The sequence below is a fragment of the Prionailurus bengalensis genome, chromosome D1, assembly GCF_016509475.1.
Source record: "Prionailurus bengalensis isolate Pbe53 chromosome D1, Fcat_Pben_1.1_paternal_pri, whole genome shotgun sequence".
Taxonomy (NCBI): domain Eukaryota; kingdom Metazoa; phylum Chordata; class Mammalia; order Carnivora; family Felidae; genus Prionailurus; species Prionailurus bengalensis.
In genome coordinates, this window is record NC_057346.1 from 62,006,880 (window position 1) to 62,026,405 (window position 19,526).

The 19,526-nt window shown below is 41.4% G+C and overlaps 3 protein-coding genes across 3 annotated transcripts; all 3 read left to right on the forward strand.

Moving 5' to 3' along the window:
* The first annotated feature begins 2,771 nt into the window (after window positions 1–2,771).
* LOC122482584 (olfactory receptor 51Q1-like) lies at window positions 2,772–3,722 on the forward strand. Its single transcript, XM_043578891.1, has one exon. It carries the CDS (start codon window positions 2,775–2,777, stop codon window positions 3,720–3,722), a length of 948 nt encoding a protein of 315 aa, XP_043434826.1. The 5' UTR covers window positions 2,772–2,774.
* A 5,615-nt stretch (window positions 3,723–9,337) lies between these two features.
* Window positions 9,338–10,288, forward strand: LOC122482585 (olfactory receptor 51Q1-like). The gene has a single exon (XM_043578892.1). It carries the CDS (start codon window positions 9,341–9,343, stop codon window positions 10,286–10,288), a length of 948 nt encoding a protein of 315 aa, XP_043434827.1. The 5' UTR covers window positions 9,338–9,340.
* A 5,855-nt stretch (window positions 10,289–16,143) lies between these two features.
* Window positions 16,144–17,094, forward strand: LOC122482586 (olfactory receptor 51Q1-like). Its single transcript, XM_043578893.1, has one exon. It carries the CDS (start codon window positions 16,147–16,149, stop codon window positions 17,092–17,094), a length of 948 nt encoding a protein of 315 aa, XP_043434828.1. The 5' UTR covers window positions 16,144–16,146.
* The last annotated feature ends 2,432 nt before the right edge of the window (window positions 17,095–19,526 follow it).

The following is a 19,526-nucleotide window of genomic DNA, read 5'->3' on the forward strand; positions in this document are numbered from 1 at the left end:
AAGTAAGCAAATTGCTATTTAAATCACATTATAACTCAAATTATAAAGCATCATCTTTGGAAAACAAATGTGGTCACATAATATTTATTATTTTATTGATCATGATACGTACAGGACTTATATGACTATTATACACACACACACACACACACACACACACACACACACATTTGGTCCCTTTTGTTTTTTTACCATTACCTCTAAGGCTTAATAACATATTTTTAGCATAAAATTGTAGTTTCATTTTTTTACATTTATTTTGTATTTTGAGAGAGAGAGACAGACAGAGACAGACGGAGAGAGCACAAACAGGGGAGGGACAAAGAGAGAAGGGGAGACAAACTCCCTTTGCAGGCTCCATGCTGTCTGTGCAGAACCCTGATGTCAAGTTCATTTCTGGGAACCATGAGATCATGACCTGAGTAGAAATCTAGAGTTGGATGCCTAACGGATTGAGCTACCCAGGCATCCCAAATTGTTATTCTTATTTAAAATTATTTCTTTATTATTCTGTCCAGATTTCCTTACCATTCTGTCCAGAAGTGAATTATATGACTTAAAGCATGATATTTATTTATTTATTTATTTATTTATTTAACTTATTTACAGTATGTGTGCACAGCATGCATGAGCCATAAGGGGGCAGAGAAATAGGGAGAGAGAGAGAGAATCCAAGCAGGCTCCATACTGTCAGTGCAGAGCCCCATGCCGGGATGGATCTGTGGAACCGCCAAACACAAGATCCTGTGACATGAGCCAAGATCAAGACTCAGAGGCTCAACCGACTGAGCCACCCAGTTGCCCCTGAACAGTCACCCCTGAAGTGGCGATTGTAGTCATATTGTGTTCCAGAACCTGTACATGTTCCACTTCCGTCAGGAAAGCACGAAGATTTCTGCATGGTTATGCCCTTATCTGCACAGCACGTTGTCATAAAAAGAGCTCTGACTATTTTGAAAGGCTTAAACACTGATTCTATGATCTCACTCTCCATTACTGGACTCCTGGGGAGACTACGTGATATGTGTGTCTTGTAAAGCTGATTGTAATATGCTTGTTGGTAGCCGTGTTTCTCCTTTTGTTGTGAACTTTGTCATACATAGTCCTTCCTGGTAACCTATTGTGGTATTAGTATTGATAAATATTAATACTTTTCATTTTTCTGTATAATACCAATTCCTTCTATGGTAGGTTTTTTAGACATGTTTTTAGAAGTTTTTAAATTTCATTATTTTCTGTTTTAAAGGCTTAATATTTTGCGCTCACATCCACTCATCTTTTCCTTTGTCAGTTTTGACTACTACACCTGAGGATAGAGCCCTCTGCAATGAGCTATGTAAATGCTTACATGGTTTTCTCTATTTTTCTTGTTACTGATTGACTTTGATAACTTAATCTATTTGAAATTTAGTTTCATGTGATAGTGAAGTGAGTCACCAAATGACCAATAAGTGACTAATCTTCTTTCCTATTTCAGTTTGAAATGGCTTTCACCATTCACTTATTTTATAAACATAATAGAAAAAATTATCTGTTTTTCCACACATTCACTGCCAGGTGAATGCACCTTGAAAGTGGTGGACAAAATTCCTCTGACCGGCAGCTCTCTGGCCCTGCCAAAAACTCTGCCCCAGCCTCTAATGCTGATAGGGGGAAGCTTCTCATGCATGTAGTTTCTAATCTAATTCAACAAGCCATAAGAACAATACTTCAGTGTGGTGTCTTCACCTGGGGCTCTATGAGGGGACCATGGACACAGAGACCCTGGTGGACAAAGCTGACTTCTTGGCATCCCAGTGGAACCCCAGGTCTCAAGATGCCTCTTCGTGTACTCCTGAGGGGACCTGCCACACATCCTTACAGTCCAGCCTAGAGATTTGCAGGACCTTATAACAGAGCTACTCTGTGAGACAAACAGAGAAAGCAGAAGCTGCAGATAGTGATGTGGGCACCACCACACAGGAGAAATCACAAGTAACACTCTCTCGGTGCTCAGGGAAAAAAGGAGGGGTGAAGGCTATTGCTAGGGGTGGAAAAGAACTATTGTAGGCAATTGCCTTAGAGGAGTGCCTGCCATAGACTGTGGCTGTCCTCATCTGGGCTCTCCCCTCTCTCCTCTCCTGTGCACGCTGCCCTTGGCTTCCAGGTATATTTGGATACTGCATCAAGAAAAGCCTAGTTACAGATGACATCAAGTAATGAGAAAAAGAAGGCAGGTGAGAAATGAAGGCTGATCAAGAATAATGATCTTAGTATATGATAAAGTGAATGACAGAGAAAGACTTGATGATACCTTTAGAACAGGTGAAACAGGTGAGGATACTGTTAGAATAGTCAAAGGCAAAATCAAAAGGAAACACCGCATAATAAAGAGAAGGACTTGATTTTAGCCATGACATTTGTGTGTACGACTTCATTTTCAGTAGCTGTGAGAACAGTACTGATGATATGACTGGATGACAGGCAGATTCTAGGGCACTGAGAACTCAAAGGGAAAGGGTAAAACAGAATCATTAAAAAATAAATGAGGAGGTGGCCCATGATTTCATTTGTGTTGCGTTATTGAGGGAATCTGAGTGGGGTGGAAGCAAACTATCCAGAGAGAGGCTGAGGAACAGTAACAGTGGAGCTCTTGAATCTGTCCTTACCTAACACTCAACAACTGTGAACCTTTGTTTGACTAGAGTTTAGATCAAATGAGGTAAAGACAAAGATTATTTCTCATATTTCTGATTCTCTTTGAGCAAAGCAACACGAAGCTACCTTCATCGGTCATGTCCAAGGTGACTAACAGCACCCAAGCACCCTTCTACTTCATCCTCACTGGCATCCCTGGATTTGAGGCCTCCCACATCTGGATCTCCATCCCCTTCTGCTGCCTCTACACCATCTCCATCATGGGTAACACCACCATTCTCACGGTCATCCGCAAGGAGCCATCCCTCCACCAGCCCATGTACCTATTTCTCTCCATGCTGGCCCTGACCGACCTGGGCCTCACCCTCACCACCCTGCCCACAGTCATGCAGCTCCTCTGGTTCAACGTTCATGAGATCGGCTTTGAAGCATGTTTTGCACAGTTATTTTTCATGCATACATTCTCCTTTATGGAATCTTCTGTGCTGTTGGCCATGTCCTTTGATCGCTATGTGGCCATCTGCCGCCCCCTGCATTATGCCTCCACCCTCACCGGTGAAGTCATTGGCAAGATCGGCTTAGCCATCATTTGCCGCTGCGTCCTGGCTGTTCTCCCTTCCCTCTTCCTACTCAAGCGCCTGCCCTTCTGCCACTCCCACCTTCTCTCTCACTCCTATTGCCTCCACCAGGATATGATCCGCCTCGTCTGTGCTGACATCCGGGTCAATAGCTGGTATGGACTTGCTCTGATTTTGCTCATTAATGTGGTGGACTTTCTTCTCATTGTGCTCTCCTACACACTCATCCTGAAGAGTATCTTGGGCACAGCCTCCTGGACTGAGCGGTTCCGGACCCTCAATAACTGTCTATCCCATGTGCTGGCTGTTCTGGTCCTTTATGTTCCCATGGTTGGAGTATCCATGACTCATCGATTTGCCAAGCATGCCTCTCCGCTGGTCCACGTTATCATGGCCAATATCTACCTGTTGGCACCGCCTGTGATGAACCCCATCATTTACAGTGTCAAGACTAAGCAGATCCGCCAAGGAATCTTCAATCTACTCTTCCAGAGGAAAGTGTACTAATGAGTGGAATTTAGGTTACTGGAGGAATTTTATTTAATAATAAGGTGTCAAGAGCAGGTACTACTGCCATCAAAAGTGTAAGTACCACAGATGGGTGAAAGAATAAGTATTGTATAAGCTTCTGCTGTAAATAAATACTTCTTTGACTGGAAGTTAAAAAACCTACGGTTTTTTTCCTAAAGTCTTTTACCCTACATTATAAGTCACAACCGTATGACTTTGAGAAAATAAGTATTAAAAAATATAATTTGATATGTAATCCCTGTTCTGATTTCGTCACATTGGTGTTGCTAAAATTATGTGATAAAGTATAAGATGCTGCTTTACAAACTCCAAATGCCCCTACTGTATAAAAAGACTTATTAAAACTATAGCAAGCACATGCCCTTATTTGTAATTCCTAAAGTAAAAATCAGCTTCTAATTAAATACAGCTGCTCATGTGATCTCAATCATCAAGAATCGATGAGAACTTTCATTCAGTAGGGGGTCAAACAGAAGATAGAAAAACCACTGTGGAGGGATTCCTGGATCAGTCAGTTGAGTATCTGACTCTTGATTTCAGCCTAGGTCATGATCTCAGGGTCGTGAGATCAAGCCCCTCGTTGGACTCTGTGTGAAACATGGAGCCATCTTAAGATTATCTTTCTCCCTTTTCCTCTGCCCCTCACCCCAGCTAGTGCGCTCTCTCTCTCTCTCTCTCGAAGAGAAAAGAAAAGAAGAAAAGAAAAGAAAAAAAAAGAAAAGAAAAGAAAAGAAAAGAAAAGAAAAGAAAAGAAAAGAAACCGCTGTGGAGATCATTGTTACTTGGAAAAAAAAATGAACACCAAATATCAAAAGCCAAAGTGGAGCAGGAACCTTAGGGTTTAAGAAACTGTTGAACTGACTTTTGATGCAGAGTGCACTGAAACTCAATGGTGGTACCACGATTCAGGGAGATAGAAAACTACTGCTCCGAGAAGATGGTAGATGCAGGCAGGACAAACAACAACCATCTCTGCAGATAAGCATAACAAGAGTTTGAATGTTAAGAGTGTGAATGCATTGAGACAACAGAGATTTGTTCATAATTAGATGTTTTTGTCTTAGCTGGCTCAAACCTTGCTCCTACTGGGTTGGGTACCTTTGATTTGTCATCATGACTTACTAATAAATGAGCTGAGAAAGTTTAACTCTTTGGAAGCCCACGTTCTTCATTTGTAAAGTGTGCATAATTATACCTCCATAAACTCATTTTAAGGAATATTAAATAGAAAACACTTGTAAACTGCCTGAGGTTTGCAAGAATACCTTTGATAAAGGAACATGAGGGAGTTTTCTGAGTAAAACTGTAAATAGTATGAGTAAAGGGTAAGGAACCAGGGCTGTGATAAGGAGATCTCAATGTAAATAAAGAAACACTACATTTGGTGTGCTGATTGTTCTTAACGTACATTATTCTATGGTATTTTCAACTATTAACCACATGTGTGTATACACAGAAGGGGTGTAGCCATGTCCACTACCTCTCCTGGTAGATCCAAGGTATGTCCTGTGCCTTAAATCTCTCCTCTCACCTCTCAGACACTCAACATAATTGTGACACATTGTCCTCAGTACCAGAAACAAGTGAAGAATAGACAGAATTCAGTCTCAAAACTGCATATAGATTTATAATCTTTTAGGAAAACCTTAACCTCTTAAGACTCTGTAATAAATTCTTAAATATGTATCCTACTAACTATTAGGTATGCCTCAACTACTGTTCTTACGTTCGGTGGATTGTCATCAGTGGCCTGGGGCCCAGTTTTTGCAGCATATTTAAGCAGGATACCAGTGAGTTGAATCTGGTTTTAGAGTACAACTCACTTCTGATGTGGCCCACATCAGTTGTCAAAGGGCTACACTCTCATCTTTTCTCAGGTTGTGGGATCACATTCAATAACTCCCCTGACTTACCTTTAACACTAGCTTATTAGAAAAGATGTCTTTGCCTTAAAATGTCATTTACTTTTATTTGGGAATCAAAGAACAAATACACTAGAATAACAACAATCATCTGCTGCTGAGGACAACCTGCTTTGGCACCTGCAGAAGAGCATTCAAAACATACATGACATGTTTCCCGTGGCTCTAACTTTCCTTTATCCAAAGGGAGATAATCATAATAGGCTTAGACAAACAACAACAACAAAACGCTCAACACAAAATCTGTCTTTGTCGCTCCTCATTACTTCAGCACTGCTCTTGGTGCTATTATCATCGTTATTGTTATTAATGGAGTGGGACAGCAACCATGGATAACTGGATCATTCAAGTCATGGAATTAAACCATGACACCAGCCCCAGGAGAAAGAAACATTATATAAATGTAAAAGTTAGGTTTTTTTGGCTCAAAGTAGTAAGTGAAATGCCCGTCGTCACACAGTTGTCAAGGGGCACAATTTTCAGGAATCGCTCCAAACCCCTTGTTTCCTCCCTTTTCTCTTATTTTTCTCCAGCCATTTTAGTGACTCTCATGGCATCAATTACCTCTAATGTACATAAAACTTCCAATCTATATCCACCAGTTAAAATTCTCTTGTTCCCCAGGATCTTTAGAGATGACCGAATTGTCATCTCTATCAGGATGGCTTAGCATCACCTCAAACTCAGGATGTCTAAAACTATACTAATTACCCACCACTCTCTGTACTAGTGAGAGTACACCACCACCACCCTGGACACACACACACACACACACACACACACACTGCACACATTTGCATTCAGGCAGCATTCCATAACTCTGTGCCAACTTCCCACAGGCTCTTAGCACAGAACCACACAAGTAAGCAAATTGCTATTTAAATCACATTATAACTCAAATTTTAAAGCATCATCTTTGGAAAACAAATGTGGTCACATAATATTTATTATTTTATTGATCATGATACGTACAGGACTTATATGACTATTATACACACACACACACACACACACACACACACACACACATACACACATTTGGTCCCTTTTGTTTTTTTACCATTACCTCTAAGGCTTAATAACATATTTTTAGCATAAAATTGTAGTTTCATTTTTTTACATTTATTTTGTATTTTGAGAGAGAGAGACAGACAGAGACAGACGGAGAGAGCACAAACAGGGGAGGGACAAAGAGAGAAGGGGAGACAAAATCCCTTGCAGGCTCCATGCTGTCTGTGCAGAACCCTGATGTCAAGTTCATTTCTGGGAACCATGAGATCATGACCTGAGTAGAAATCTAGAGTTGGATGCCTAACGGATTGAGCTACCCAGGCATCCCAAATTGTTATTCTTATTTAAAATTATTTCTTTATTATTCTGTCCAGATTTCCTTACCATTCTGTCCAGAAGTGAATTATATGACTTAAAGCATGATATTTATTTATTTATTTATTTATTTATTTAATTTATTTAATAATTTAATAATCATGTGTGCACAGCATGCATGAGCCATATGGGGGCAGAGAAAAAGGGAGAGAGAGAGAGAATCCAAGCAGGCTCCATACTGTCAGTGCAGAGCCCCATGCCAGGATGGATCTGTGGAACCGCCAAACACAAGATCCTGTGACATGAGCCAAGATCAAGACTCAGAGGCTCAACCGACTGAGCCACCCAGTTGCCCCTGAACAGTCACCCCTGAAGTGGCGATTGTAGTCATATTGTGTTCCAGAACCTGTACATGTTCCACTTCCGTCAGGAAAGCACGAAGATTTCTGCATGGTTATGCCCTTATCTGCACAGCACGTTGTCATAAAAAGAGCTCTGACTATTTTGAAAGGCTTAAACACTGATTCTATGATCTCACTTATAGATTACTCCATTACTGGACTCCTGGGGAGACTATGTGATACGTCGTGTCTTGTAAAGCTGATTGTAATATGCTTGTTGGTAGCCGTGTTTCTCCTTTTGTTGTGAACTTTGTCATACATAGTCCTTCCTGGTAACCTATTGTGGTATTAGTATTGATAAATATTAATACTTTTCATTTTTCTGTATAATACCAATTCCTTCTATGGTAGGTTTTTTAGACATGTTTTTAGAAGTTTTTAAATTTCATTATTTTCTGTTTTAAAGGCTTAATATTTTGCGCTCACATCCACTCATCTTTTCCTTTGTCAGTTTTGACTACTACACCTGAGGATAGAGTCCTCTGCAATGAGCTACGTAAATGCTTACATGGTTTTCTCTATTTTTCTTGTTACTGATTGACTTTGACAACTTAATCTATTTGAAATTTAGTTTCATGTGATAGTGAAGTGAGTCACCAAATGACCAATAAGTGACTAATCTTCTTTCCTATTTCAGTTTGAAATGGCTTTCACCATTCACTTATTTTATAAACATAATAGAAAAAATTATCTGTTTTTCCAGACATTCACTGCCAGGTGAATGCACCTTGAAAGTGGTGGACAAAATTCCTCTGACCGGCAGCTCTCTGGCCCTGCCAAAAACTCTGCCCCAGCCTCTAATGCTGATAGGGGGAAGCTTCTCATGCATGTAGTTTCTAATCTAATTCAACAAGCCATAAGAACAATACTTCAGTGTGGTGTCTTCACCTGGGGCTCTATGAGGGGACCATGGGCACAGAGACCCTGGTGGACAAAGCTGACTTCTTGGCATCCCAGTGGAACCCCAGGTCTCAAGATGCCTCTTCGTGTACTCCTGAGGGGACCTGCCACACATCCTTACAGTCCAGCCTAGAGATTTGCAGGACCTTATAACAGAGCTACTCTGTGAGACAAACAGAGAAAGCAGAAGCTGCAGATAGTGATGTGGGCACCACCACACAGGAGAAATCACAAGTAACACTCTCTCGGTGCTCAGGGAAAAAAGGAGGGGTGAAGGCTATTGCTAGGGGTGGAAAAGAACTATTGTAGGCAATTGCCTTAGAGGAGTGCCTGCCATAGACTGAGGACAGACTGTGGCTGTCCTCATCTGGGCTCTCCCCTCTCTCCTCTCCTGTGCACGCTGCCCTTGGCTTCCAGGTATATTTGGATACTGCATCAAGAAAAGCCTAGTTACAGATGACATCAAGTAATGAGAAAAAGAAGGCAGGTGAGAAATGAAGGCTGATCAAGAATAATGATCTTAGTATATGATAAAGTGAATGACAGAGAAAGACTTGGTGATACCTTTAGAACAGGTGAAACAGGTGAGGATACTGTTAGAATAGTCAAAGGCAAATTCGAAAAGAAACACCGCATAATAAAGAGAAGGACTTGATTTTAGCCATGGCATTTGTGTGTACGACTTCATTTTCAGTCGCTGTGAGAACAGTACTGATGATATGACTGGATGACAGGCAGATTCTAGGGCACTGAGAACTCAAAGGGAAAGGGTAAAACAGAATCGTTAAAAAATAAATGAGGAGGTGGCCCATGATTTCATTTGTGTTGCGTTATTGAGGGAATCTGAGTGGGGTGGAAGCAAACTATCCAGAGAGAGGCTGAGGAACAGTAACAGTGGAGCTCTTGAATCTGTCCTTACCTAACACTCAACACCTGTGAACCTTTGTTTGAATAGAGTTTAGATCAAATGAGGTAAAGACAAAGATTATTTCTCATATTTCTGATTCTCTTTGAGCAAAGCAACACGAAGCTACCTTCATCGGTCATGTCCAAGGTGACTAACAGCACCCAAGCACCCTTCTACTTCATCCTCACTGGCATCCCTGGATTTGAGGCCTCCCACATCTGGATCTCCATCCCCTTCTGCTGCCTCTACACCGTCTCCATCATGGGTAACACCACCATTCTCACAGTCATCTGCAAGGAGCCATCCCTCCACCAGCCCATGTACCTATTTCTCTCCATGCTGGCCCTGACCGACCTGGGCCTCACCCTCACCACCCTGCCCACAGTCATGCAGCTCCTCTGGTTCAACGTTCATGAGATCAGCTTTGAAGCCTGTTTTGCCCAGTTCTTCTTCCTCCATGGATTCTCCTTCATGGAATCTTCTGTGTTGTTGGCCATGTCCTTTGATCGCTATGTGGCCATCTGCCGCCCCCTGCATTATGCCTCCACCCTCACCGGTGAAGTCATTGGCAAGATCGGCTTAGCCATCATTTGCCGCTGCGTCCTGGCTGTTCTCCCTTCCCTCTTCCTACTCAAGCGCCTGCCCTTCTGCCGCTCCCACCTTCTCTCTCACTCCTATTGCCTCCACCAGGATATGATCCGCCTCGTCTGTGCTGACATCCGGGTCAATAGCTGGTATGGATTTGCTCTTGGTTTGCTCATTATTGTGATGGACCCTTTGCTCATTGTGCTCTCCTACACACTCATCCTGAAGAGTATCTTGGGCACAGCCTCCTGGACTGAGCGGTTCCGGGCCCTCAATAACTGTCTATCCCACGTGCTGGCTGTTCTGGTCCTTTATGTTCCCATGGTTGGACTATCCATGACTCATCGATTTGCCAAGCATGCCTCTCCGCTGGTCCACGTTATCATGGCCAATATCTACCTGTTGGCACCGCCTGTGATGAACCCCATCATTTACAGTGTCAAGACTAAGCAGATCCGCCAGGGAATCTTCAATCTACTCTTCCAGAGGAAAGTGTACTAATGAGTGGAATTTAGGTTTACTGGAGAAATTTTATTTAATAATAAGGAGTCAAGAGCAGGTACTACTGCCATCAAAAGTGTAAGTACCACAGATGGGTGAAAGAATAAGTATTGTATAAGCTTCTGCTGTAAATAAATAGAAATCATACTTCTTTGACTGGAAGTTAAAAAACCTACAGTTTTTTTCCTAAAGTCTTTTACCCTACATTACACTTCACTAACCGTATGACTTTGAGAAAAAGAATATTTAAAAATATAATTTAAGGAGTGCCTAGGTGGCTCAGTCAAACAAGTGTCAGACATCAGCTCAGGTCATGATCTCCTGGTTCACAAGTTTGAGCACTATGTCTGGGCTGACAGCTCAGAGCCTAGAGCCTGCTTCAGATTCTGTGTCTCCTCTTGATCTGCCCTCTCCCCTGCTAGTTCCCTTTCTTACCCTCTCTCTCTCTCTCTCTCAAAAAAATACAAAATAAAATTAAATTTATTTATTTATTTACTTATTTTCAATACATGAAATTTATTGTCAAATTGGTTTCCATACAACACCCAGTGCTCTTCCCAAAAGTTGCCCTCCTCAATACCCATCCCCCACCCTCCCCTCCCTCCCACCCCCCATCAACCCTCAGTTTGTTCTCAGTTTTTAAGATCTCTTATTCTTTGGCTCTCTCCCACTCTAACATCTTTTTTTTTCCTTCCCCTCCCCCATGGGTTTCTGTTAAGTTTCTCAGATTAAATTTAAAAAGAAATGTCATTGCGAAGATCAGTGGCAAATATCAAAAGCCAAACTGGAGAAGGAACCTTGGGTTTTGTTTTGTTTTGTTTTGTTTTTTCAACTTAAATATTTTTTTTCTAATCACTTAGAAATTTTTTTATATTTAGATATTTTCAATATGAAATTTAATGTCAAATTGGTTTCGATACAACACCCAGTGTTCATCCCAACAGGTGCCCTCCTCAATACCCATCATCCACCCTCCTCTCCCTCCCACCCCCCATCAACCCTCTGATTGTTCTCAGTTTTTAAGAGTCTTTTATGGTTTGGCTCCCTCCCTCTCTAACTTTTATTTCCCTTCCCCTCCCCCATGGTCTTCTGTTGAGTTTCAGTGCACTCTGCACTGAAAGTCAGTTCAGGGGTTTAAGAAACTGTTGAACAGACTTTTGATGCAGGGTACAGTGAAACTCAATGGTGGAATCATGATTCAGAGAGACAGAAACTACTGCTCCGAGAAGATGGTAGATGCAGGCAGGACAAACAACAACCATCTCTGCAGATAAGCATAACAAGAGTTTGAATGTTAAGAGTGTGAATGCATTGAAACAACAGAGATTTGTTCATAATTAGATGTTTTTGTCTTAGCTGCCTCGAACCTTGCTCCTACTGGGTTGGGTACCTTTGATTTGTCATCATGACTAGCTAATAAATGAGCTGAGAAAGTTTAACTCTTTGGAAGCCCACGTTCTTCATTTGTAAAGTGTGCATAATTATACCTCCATAAACTCATTTTAAGGAATATTAAATAGAAAACACTTGTAAACTGCCTGAGGTTTGCAAGAATACCTTTGATAAAGGAACATGAGGGAGTTTTCTGAGTAAAACTGTAAATAGTATGAGTAAAGGGTAAGGAACCAGGGCTGTGATAAGGAGATCTCAATGTAAATAAAGAAACACTACATTTTGTGTGCTGATTGTTCTTAACGTACATTATTCTATGGTATTTTCAACTATTAACCACATGTGTGTATACACAGAAGGGGTGTGGCCATGTCACTACCTCTCCTGGTAGATCTAAGGTATGTCCTGTGCTTTAAATCCCTCCTCTCACCTTTCAGACACTCACCATAATTGTGACACATTGTCCTCAGTACCAGAAACAATTGAAGAATAGACAGAATTCAGTCTCAAAACTGCATATAGATTTATAATCTTTTAGGAAAACCTTAACCTCTTAAGACTCTGTAATAAATTCTTAAATATGTATCCTACTAACTATTAGGTATGCCTCAACTACTGTTCTTACATTCGGTGGATTGTCATCAGTGGCCTGGGGCCCAGTTTTCGCACCATATTTAAGCAGGATACCAGTGAGTTGAATCTGGTTTTAGAGTACAACTCACTTCTGATGTGGCCCACATCAGTAGTCAAAAGGCTACACTCTCATCTTTTCTCAAGTTGTGGGATCACATTCAATAACTCCCCCGACTTACCTTTAAGACTAGCTTATTAGAAAAGATGTCTTTGCCTTAAAATGTCATTTACTTTTATTTGGGAATCAAAGAACAAATACACTAGAATAACAACAATCATCTGCTGCTGAGGACAACCTGCGCTGGTACCTGCAGAAGAGTATTCAAAACATACATGACATGTTTCCCGCGGCTCTAACTTTCCTTTATCCAAAGGGAGATAATCATAACAGGCTTAGACAAACAACAACAACAAAACGCTCAACACAAAATCTGTCTTTGTCGCTCCTCATTACTTCAGCACTGCTCTTGGTGCTATTATCATCGTTATTGTTATTAATGGAGTGGGACAGCAACCATGGATAACTGGGTCATTCAAGTCATGGAAATAAATCATGACACCAGCCCCAGGAGAAAGAAACATTATATAAATGTAAAAGTTAGGTTTTTTGGGCTCAAAGTAGTAAGTGAAATGCCCGTCGTCACACAGTTGTCAAAGGGCACAATTTTCAGGAATCGCTCCGAACCCCTTGTTTCCTCCCTTTTCTCTTATTTTTCTCCAGCCATTTTAGTGACTCTCATGGCATCAATTACCTCTAATGTACATAAAACTTCCAATCTATATCCACCAGTTAAAATTCTCTTGTTCCCCAGGATCTTTAGAGATGACCGAATTGTCATCTCTATCAGGATGGCTTAGCATCACCTCAAACTCAGGATGTCTAAAACTATACTAATTACCCACCACTCTCTGTACTAGTGAGAGTACACCACCACCACCCTGGACACACACACACACACACACACACACACACACACACTGCACACATTTGCATTCAGGCAGCATTCCATAACTCTGTGCCAACTTCCCACAGGCTCTTAGCACAGAACCACACAAGTAAGCAAATTGCTATTTAAATCACATTATAACTCAAATTTTAAAGCATCATCTTTGGAAAACAAATGTGGTCACATAATATTTATTATTTTATTGATCATGATACGTACAGGACTTATATGACTATTATACACACACACACACACACACACACACACACACACATTTGGTCCCTTTTGTTTTTTTACCATTACCTCTAAGGCTTAATAACATATTTTTAGCATAAAATTGTAGTTTCATTTTTTTACATTTATTTTGTATTTTGAGAGAGAGAGAGACAGACAGAGACAGACGGAGAGAGCACAAACAGGGGAGGGACAAAGAGAGAAGGGGAGACAAAATCCCTTGCAGGCTCCATGCTGTCTGTGCAGAACCCTGATGTCAAGTTCATTTCTGGGAATCATGAGATCATGACCTGAGTAGAAATCTAGAGTTGGATGCCTAACGGATTGAGCTACCCAGGCATCCCAAATTGTTATTCTTATTTAAAATTATTTCTTTATTATTCTGTCCAGATTTCCTTACCATTCTGTCCAGAAGTGAATTATATGACTTAAAGCATGATATTTATTTATTTATTTATTTATTTAATTTATTTAATAATTTAATAATCATGTGTGCACAGCATGCATGAGCCATATGGGGGCAGAGAAAAAGGGAGAGAGTGAGAGAATCCAAGCAGGCTCCATACTGTCAGTGCAGACCCCGTGCCGGGATGGATCTGTGGAACCGCCAAACACAAGATCCTGTGACATGAGCCAAGATCAAGACTCAGAGGCTCAACCGACTGAGCCACCCAGTTGCCCCTGAACAGTCACCCCTGAAGTGGTGATTGTAGTCATATTGTGTTCCAGAACCTGTACATGTTCCACTTCCGTCAGGAAAGCACGAAGATTTCTGCATGGTTATGCCCTTATCTGCACAGCACGTTGTCATAAAAAGAGCTCTGACTATTTTGAAAGGTTTAAACACTGATTCTATGATCTCACTCTCCATTACTGGACTCCTGGGGAGACTACGTGATACGTCGTGTCTTGTAAAGCTGATTGTAATATGCTTGTTGGTAGCCGTGTTTCTCCTTTTGTTGTGAACTTTGTCATACATAGTCCTTCCTGGTAACCTATTGTGGTATTAGTATTGATAAATATTAATACTTTTCATTTTTCTGTATAATACCAATTCCTTCTATGGTAGGTTTTTTAGACATGTTTTTAGAAGTTTTTAAATTTCATTATTTTCTGTTTTAAAGGCTTAATATTTTGCGCTCACATCCACTCATCTTTTCCTTTGTCAGTTTTGACTACTACACCTGAGGATAGAGTCCTCTGCAATGAGCTACGTAAATGCTTACATGGTTTTCTCTATTTTTCTTGTTACTGATTGACTTTGATAACTTAATCTATTTGAAATTTAGTTTCATGTGATAGTGAAGTGAGTCACCAAATGACCAATAAGTGACTAATCTTCTTTCCTATTTCAGTTTGAAATGGCTTTCACCATTCACTTATTTTATAAACATAATAGAAAAAATTATCTGTTTTTCCAGACATTCACTGCCAGGTGAATGCACCTTGAAAGTGGTGGACAAAATTCCTCTGACCGGCAGCTCTCTGGCCCTGCCAAAAACTCTGCCCCAGCCTCTAATGCTGATAGGGGGAAGCTTCTCATGCATGTAGTTTCTAATCTAATTCAACAAGCCATAAGAACAATACTTCAGTGTGGTGTCTTCACCTGGGGCTCTATGAGGGGACCATGGGCACAGAGACCTTGGTGGACAAAGCTGACTTCTTGGCATCCCAGTGGAACCCCAGGTCTCAAGATGCCTCTTCGTGTACTCCTGAGGGGACCTGCCACACATCCTTACAGTCCAGCCTAGAGATTTGCAGGACCTTATAACAGAGCTACTCTGTGAGACAAACAGAGAAAGCAGAAGCTGCAGATAGTGATGTGGGCACCACCACACAGGAGAAATCACAAGTAACACTCTCTCGGTGCTCAGGGAAAAAAGGAGGGGTGAAGGCTATTGCTAGGGGTGGAAAAGAACTATTGTAGGCAATTGCCTTAGAGGAGTGCCTGCCATAGACTGTGGCTGTCCTCATCTGGGCTCTCCCCTCTCTCCTCTCCTGTGCACGCTGCCCTTGGCTTCCAGGTATATTTGGATACTGCATCAAGAAAAGCCTAGTTACAGATGACATCAAGTAATGAGAAAAAGAAGGCAGGTGAGAAATGAAGGCTGATCAAGAATAATGATCTTAGTATATGATAAAGTGAATGACAGAGAAAGACTTGGTGATACCTTTAGAGCAGGTGAAACAGGTGAGGATACTGTTAGAATAGTCAAAGGCAAAATCGAAAAGAAACACCGCATAATAAAGAGAAGGACTTGATTTTAGCCATGGCATTTGTGTGTACGACTTCATTTTCAGTCGCTGTGAGAACAGTACTGATGATATGACTGGATGACAGGCAGATTCTAGGGCACTGAGAACTCAAAGGGAAAGGGTAAAACAGAATCGTTAAAAAATAAATGAGGAGGTGGCCCATGATTTCATTTGTGTTGCGTTATTGAGGGAATCTGAGTGGGGTGGAAGCAAACTATCCAGAGAGAGGCTGAGGAACAGTAACAGTGGAGCTCTTGAATCTGTCCTTACCTAACACTCAACACCTGTGAACCTTTGTTTGAATAGAGTTTAGATCAAATGAGGTAAAGACAAAGATTATTTCTCATATTTCTGATTCTCTTTGAGCAAAGCAACACGAAGCTACCTTCATCGGTCATGTCCAAGGTGACTAACAGCACCCAAGCACCCTTCTACTTCATCCTCACTGGCATCCCTGGATTTGAGGCCTCCCACATCTGGATCTCCATCCCCTTCTGCTGCCTCTACACCGTCTCCATCATGGGTAACACCACCATTCTCACAGTCATCTGCAAGGAGCCATCCCTCCACCAGCCCATGTACCTATTTCTCTCCATGCTGGCCCTGACCGACCTGGGCCTCACCCTCACCACCCTGCCCACAGTCATGCAGCTCCTCTGGTTCAACGTTCATGAGATCAGCTTTGAAGCCTGTTTTGCCCAGTTCTTCTTCCTCCATGGATTCTCCTTCATGGAATCTTCTGTGTTGTTGGCCATGTCCTTTGATCGCTATGTGGCCATCTGCCGCCCCCTGCATTATGCCTCCACCCTCACCGGTGAAGTCATTGGCAAGATCGGCTTAGCCATCATTTGCCGCTGCGTCCTGGCTGTTCTCCCTTCCCTCTTCCTACTCAAGCGCCTGCCCTTCTGCCGCTCCCACCTTCTCTCTCACTCCTATTGCCTCCACCAGGATATGATCCGCCTCGTCTGTGCTGACATCCGGGTCAATAGCTGGTATGGATTTGCTCTTGGTTTGCTCATTATTGTGATGGACCCTTTGCTCATTGTGCTCTCCTACACACTCATCCTGAAGAGTATCTTGGGCACAGCCTCCTGGACTGAGCGGTTCCGGGCCCTCAATAACTGTCTATCCCACGTGCTGGCTGTTCTGGTCCTTTATGTTCCCATGGTTGGACTATCCATGACTCATCGATTTGCCAAGCATGCCTCTCCGCTGGTCCACGTTATCATGGCCAATATCTACCTGTTGGCACCGCCTGTGATGAACCCCATCATTTACAGTGTCAAGACTAAGCAGATCCGCCAGGGAATCTTCAATCTACTCTTCCAGAGGAAAGTGTACTAATGAGTGGAATTTAGGTTTACTGGAGAAATTTTATTTAATAATAAGGAGTCAAGAGCAGGTACTACTGCCATCAAAAGTGTAAGTACCACAGATGGGTGAAAGAATAAGTATTGTATAAGCTTCTGCTGTAAATAAATAGAAATCATACTTCTTTGACTGGAAGTTAAAAAACCTACAGTTTTTTTCCTAAAGTCTTTTACCCTACATTACACTTCACTAACCGTATGACTTTGAGAAAAAGAATATTTAAAAATATAATTTAAGGAGTGCCTAGGTGGCTCAGTCAAACAAGTGTCAGACATCAGCTCAGGTCATGATCTCCTGGTTCACAAGTTTGAGCACTATGTCTGGGCTGACAGCTCAGAGCCTAGAGCCTGCTTCAGATTCTGTGTCTCCTCTTGATCTGCCCTCTCCCCTGCTAGTTCCCTTTCTTACCCTCTCTCTCTCTCTCTCTCAAAAAAATACAAAATAAAATTAAATTTATTTATTTATTTACTTATTTTCAATACATGAAATTTATTGTCAAATTGGTTTCCATACAACACCCAGTGCTCTTCCCAAAAGTTGCCCTCCTCAATACCCATCCCCCACCCTCCCCTCCCTCCCACCCCCCATCAACCCTCAGTTTGTTCTCAGTTTTTAAGATCTCTTATTCTTTGGCTCTCTCCCACTCTAACATCTTTTTTTTTCCTTCCCCTCCCCCATGGGTTTCTGTTAAGTTTCTCAGATTAAATTTAAAAAGAAATGTCATTGCGAAGATCAGTGGCAAATATCAAAAGCCAAACTGGAGAAGGAACCTTGGGTTTTGTTTTGTTTTGTTTTGTTTTTTCAACTTAAATATTTTTTTTTCTAATCACTTAGAAATTTTTTTATATTTAGATATTTTCAATATGAAATTTAATGTCAAATTGGTTTCGATACAACACCCAGTGTTCATCCCAACAGGTGCCCTCCTCAATACCCATCATCCACCCTCCTCTCCCTCCCACCCCCCATCAACCCTCTGATTGTTCTCAGTTTTTAAGAGTCTTTTATGGTTTGGCTCCCTCCCTCTCTAACTTTTATTTCCCTTCCCCTCCCCCATGGTCTTCTGTTGAGTTTCAGTGCACTCTGCACTGAAAGTCAGTTCAGGGGTTTAAGAAACTGTTGAACAGACTTTTGATGCAGGGTACAGTGAAACTCAATGGTGGAATCATGATTCAGAGAGACAGAAACTACTGCTCCGAGAAGATGGTAGATGCAGGCAGGACAAACAACAACCATCTCTGCAGATAAGCATAACAAGAGTTTGAATGTTAAGAGTGTGAATGCATTGAAACAACAGAGATTTGTTCATAATTAGATGTTTTTGTCTTAGCTGCCTCGAACCTTGCTCCTACTGGGTTGGGTACCTTTGATTTGTCATCATGACTAGCTAATAAATGAGCTGAGAAAGTTTAACTCTTTGGAAGCCCACGTTCTTCATTTGTAAAGTGTGCATAATTATACCTCCATAAACTCATTTTAAGGAATATTAAATAGAAAACACTTGTAAACTGCCTGAGGTTTGCAAGAATACCTTTGATAAAGGAACATGAGGGAGTTTTCTGAGTAAAACTGTAAATAGTATGAGTAAAGGGTAAGGAACCAGGGCTGTGATAAGGAGATCTCAATGTAAATAAAGAAACACTACATTTTGTGTGCTGATTGTTCTTAACGTACATTATTCTATGGTATTTTCAACTATTAACCACATGTGTGTATACACAGAAGGGGTGTGGCCATGTCACTACCTCTCCTGGTAGATCTAAGGTATGTCCTGTGCTTTAAATCCCTCCTCTCACCTTTCAGACACTCACCATAATTGTGACACATTGTCCTCAGTACCAGAAACAATTGAAGAATAGACAGAATTCAGTCTCAAAACTGCATATAGATTTATAATCTTTTAGGAAAACCTTAACCTCTTAAGACTCTGTAATAAATTCTTAAATATGTATCCTACTAACTATTAGGTATGCCTCAACTACTGTTCTTACATTCAGTGGATTGTCATCAGTGGCCTGGGGCCCAGTTTTCGCACCATATTTAAGCAGGATACCAGTGAGTTGAATCTGGTTTTAGAGTACAACTCACTTCTGATGTGGCCCACATCAGTAGTCAAAAGGCTACACTCTCATCTTTTCTCAAGTTGTGGGATCACATTCAATAACTCCCCCGACTTACCTTTAAGACTAGCTTATTAGAAAAGATGTCTTTGCCTTAAAATGTCATTTACTTTTATTTGGGAATCAAAGAACAAATACACTAGAATAACAACAATCATCTGCTGCTGAGGACAACCTGCGCTGGTACCTGCAGAAGAGTATTCAAAACATACATGACATGTTTCCCGCGGCTCTAACTTTCCTTTATCCAAAGGGAGATAATCATAACAGGCTTAGACAAACAAC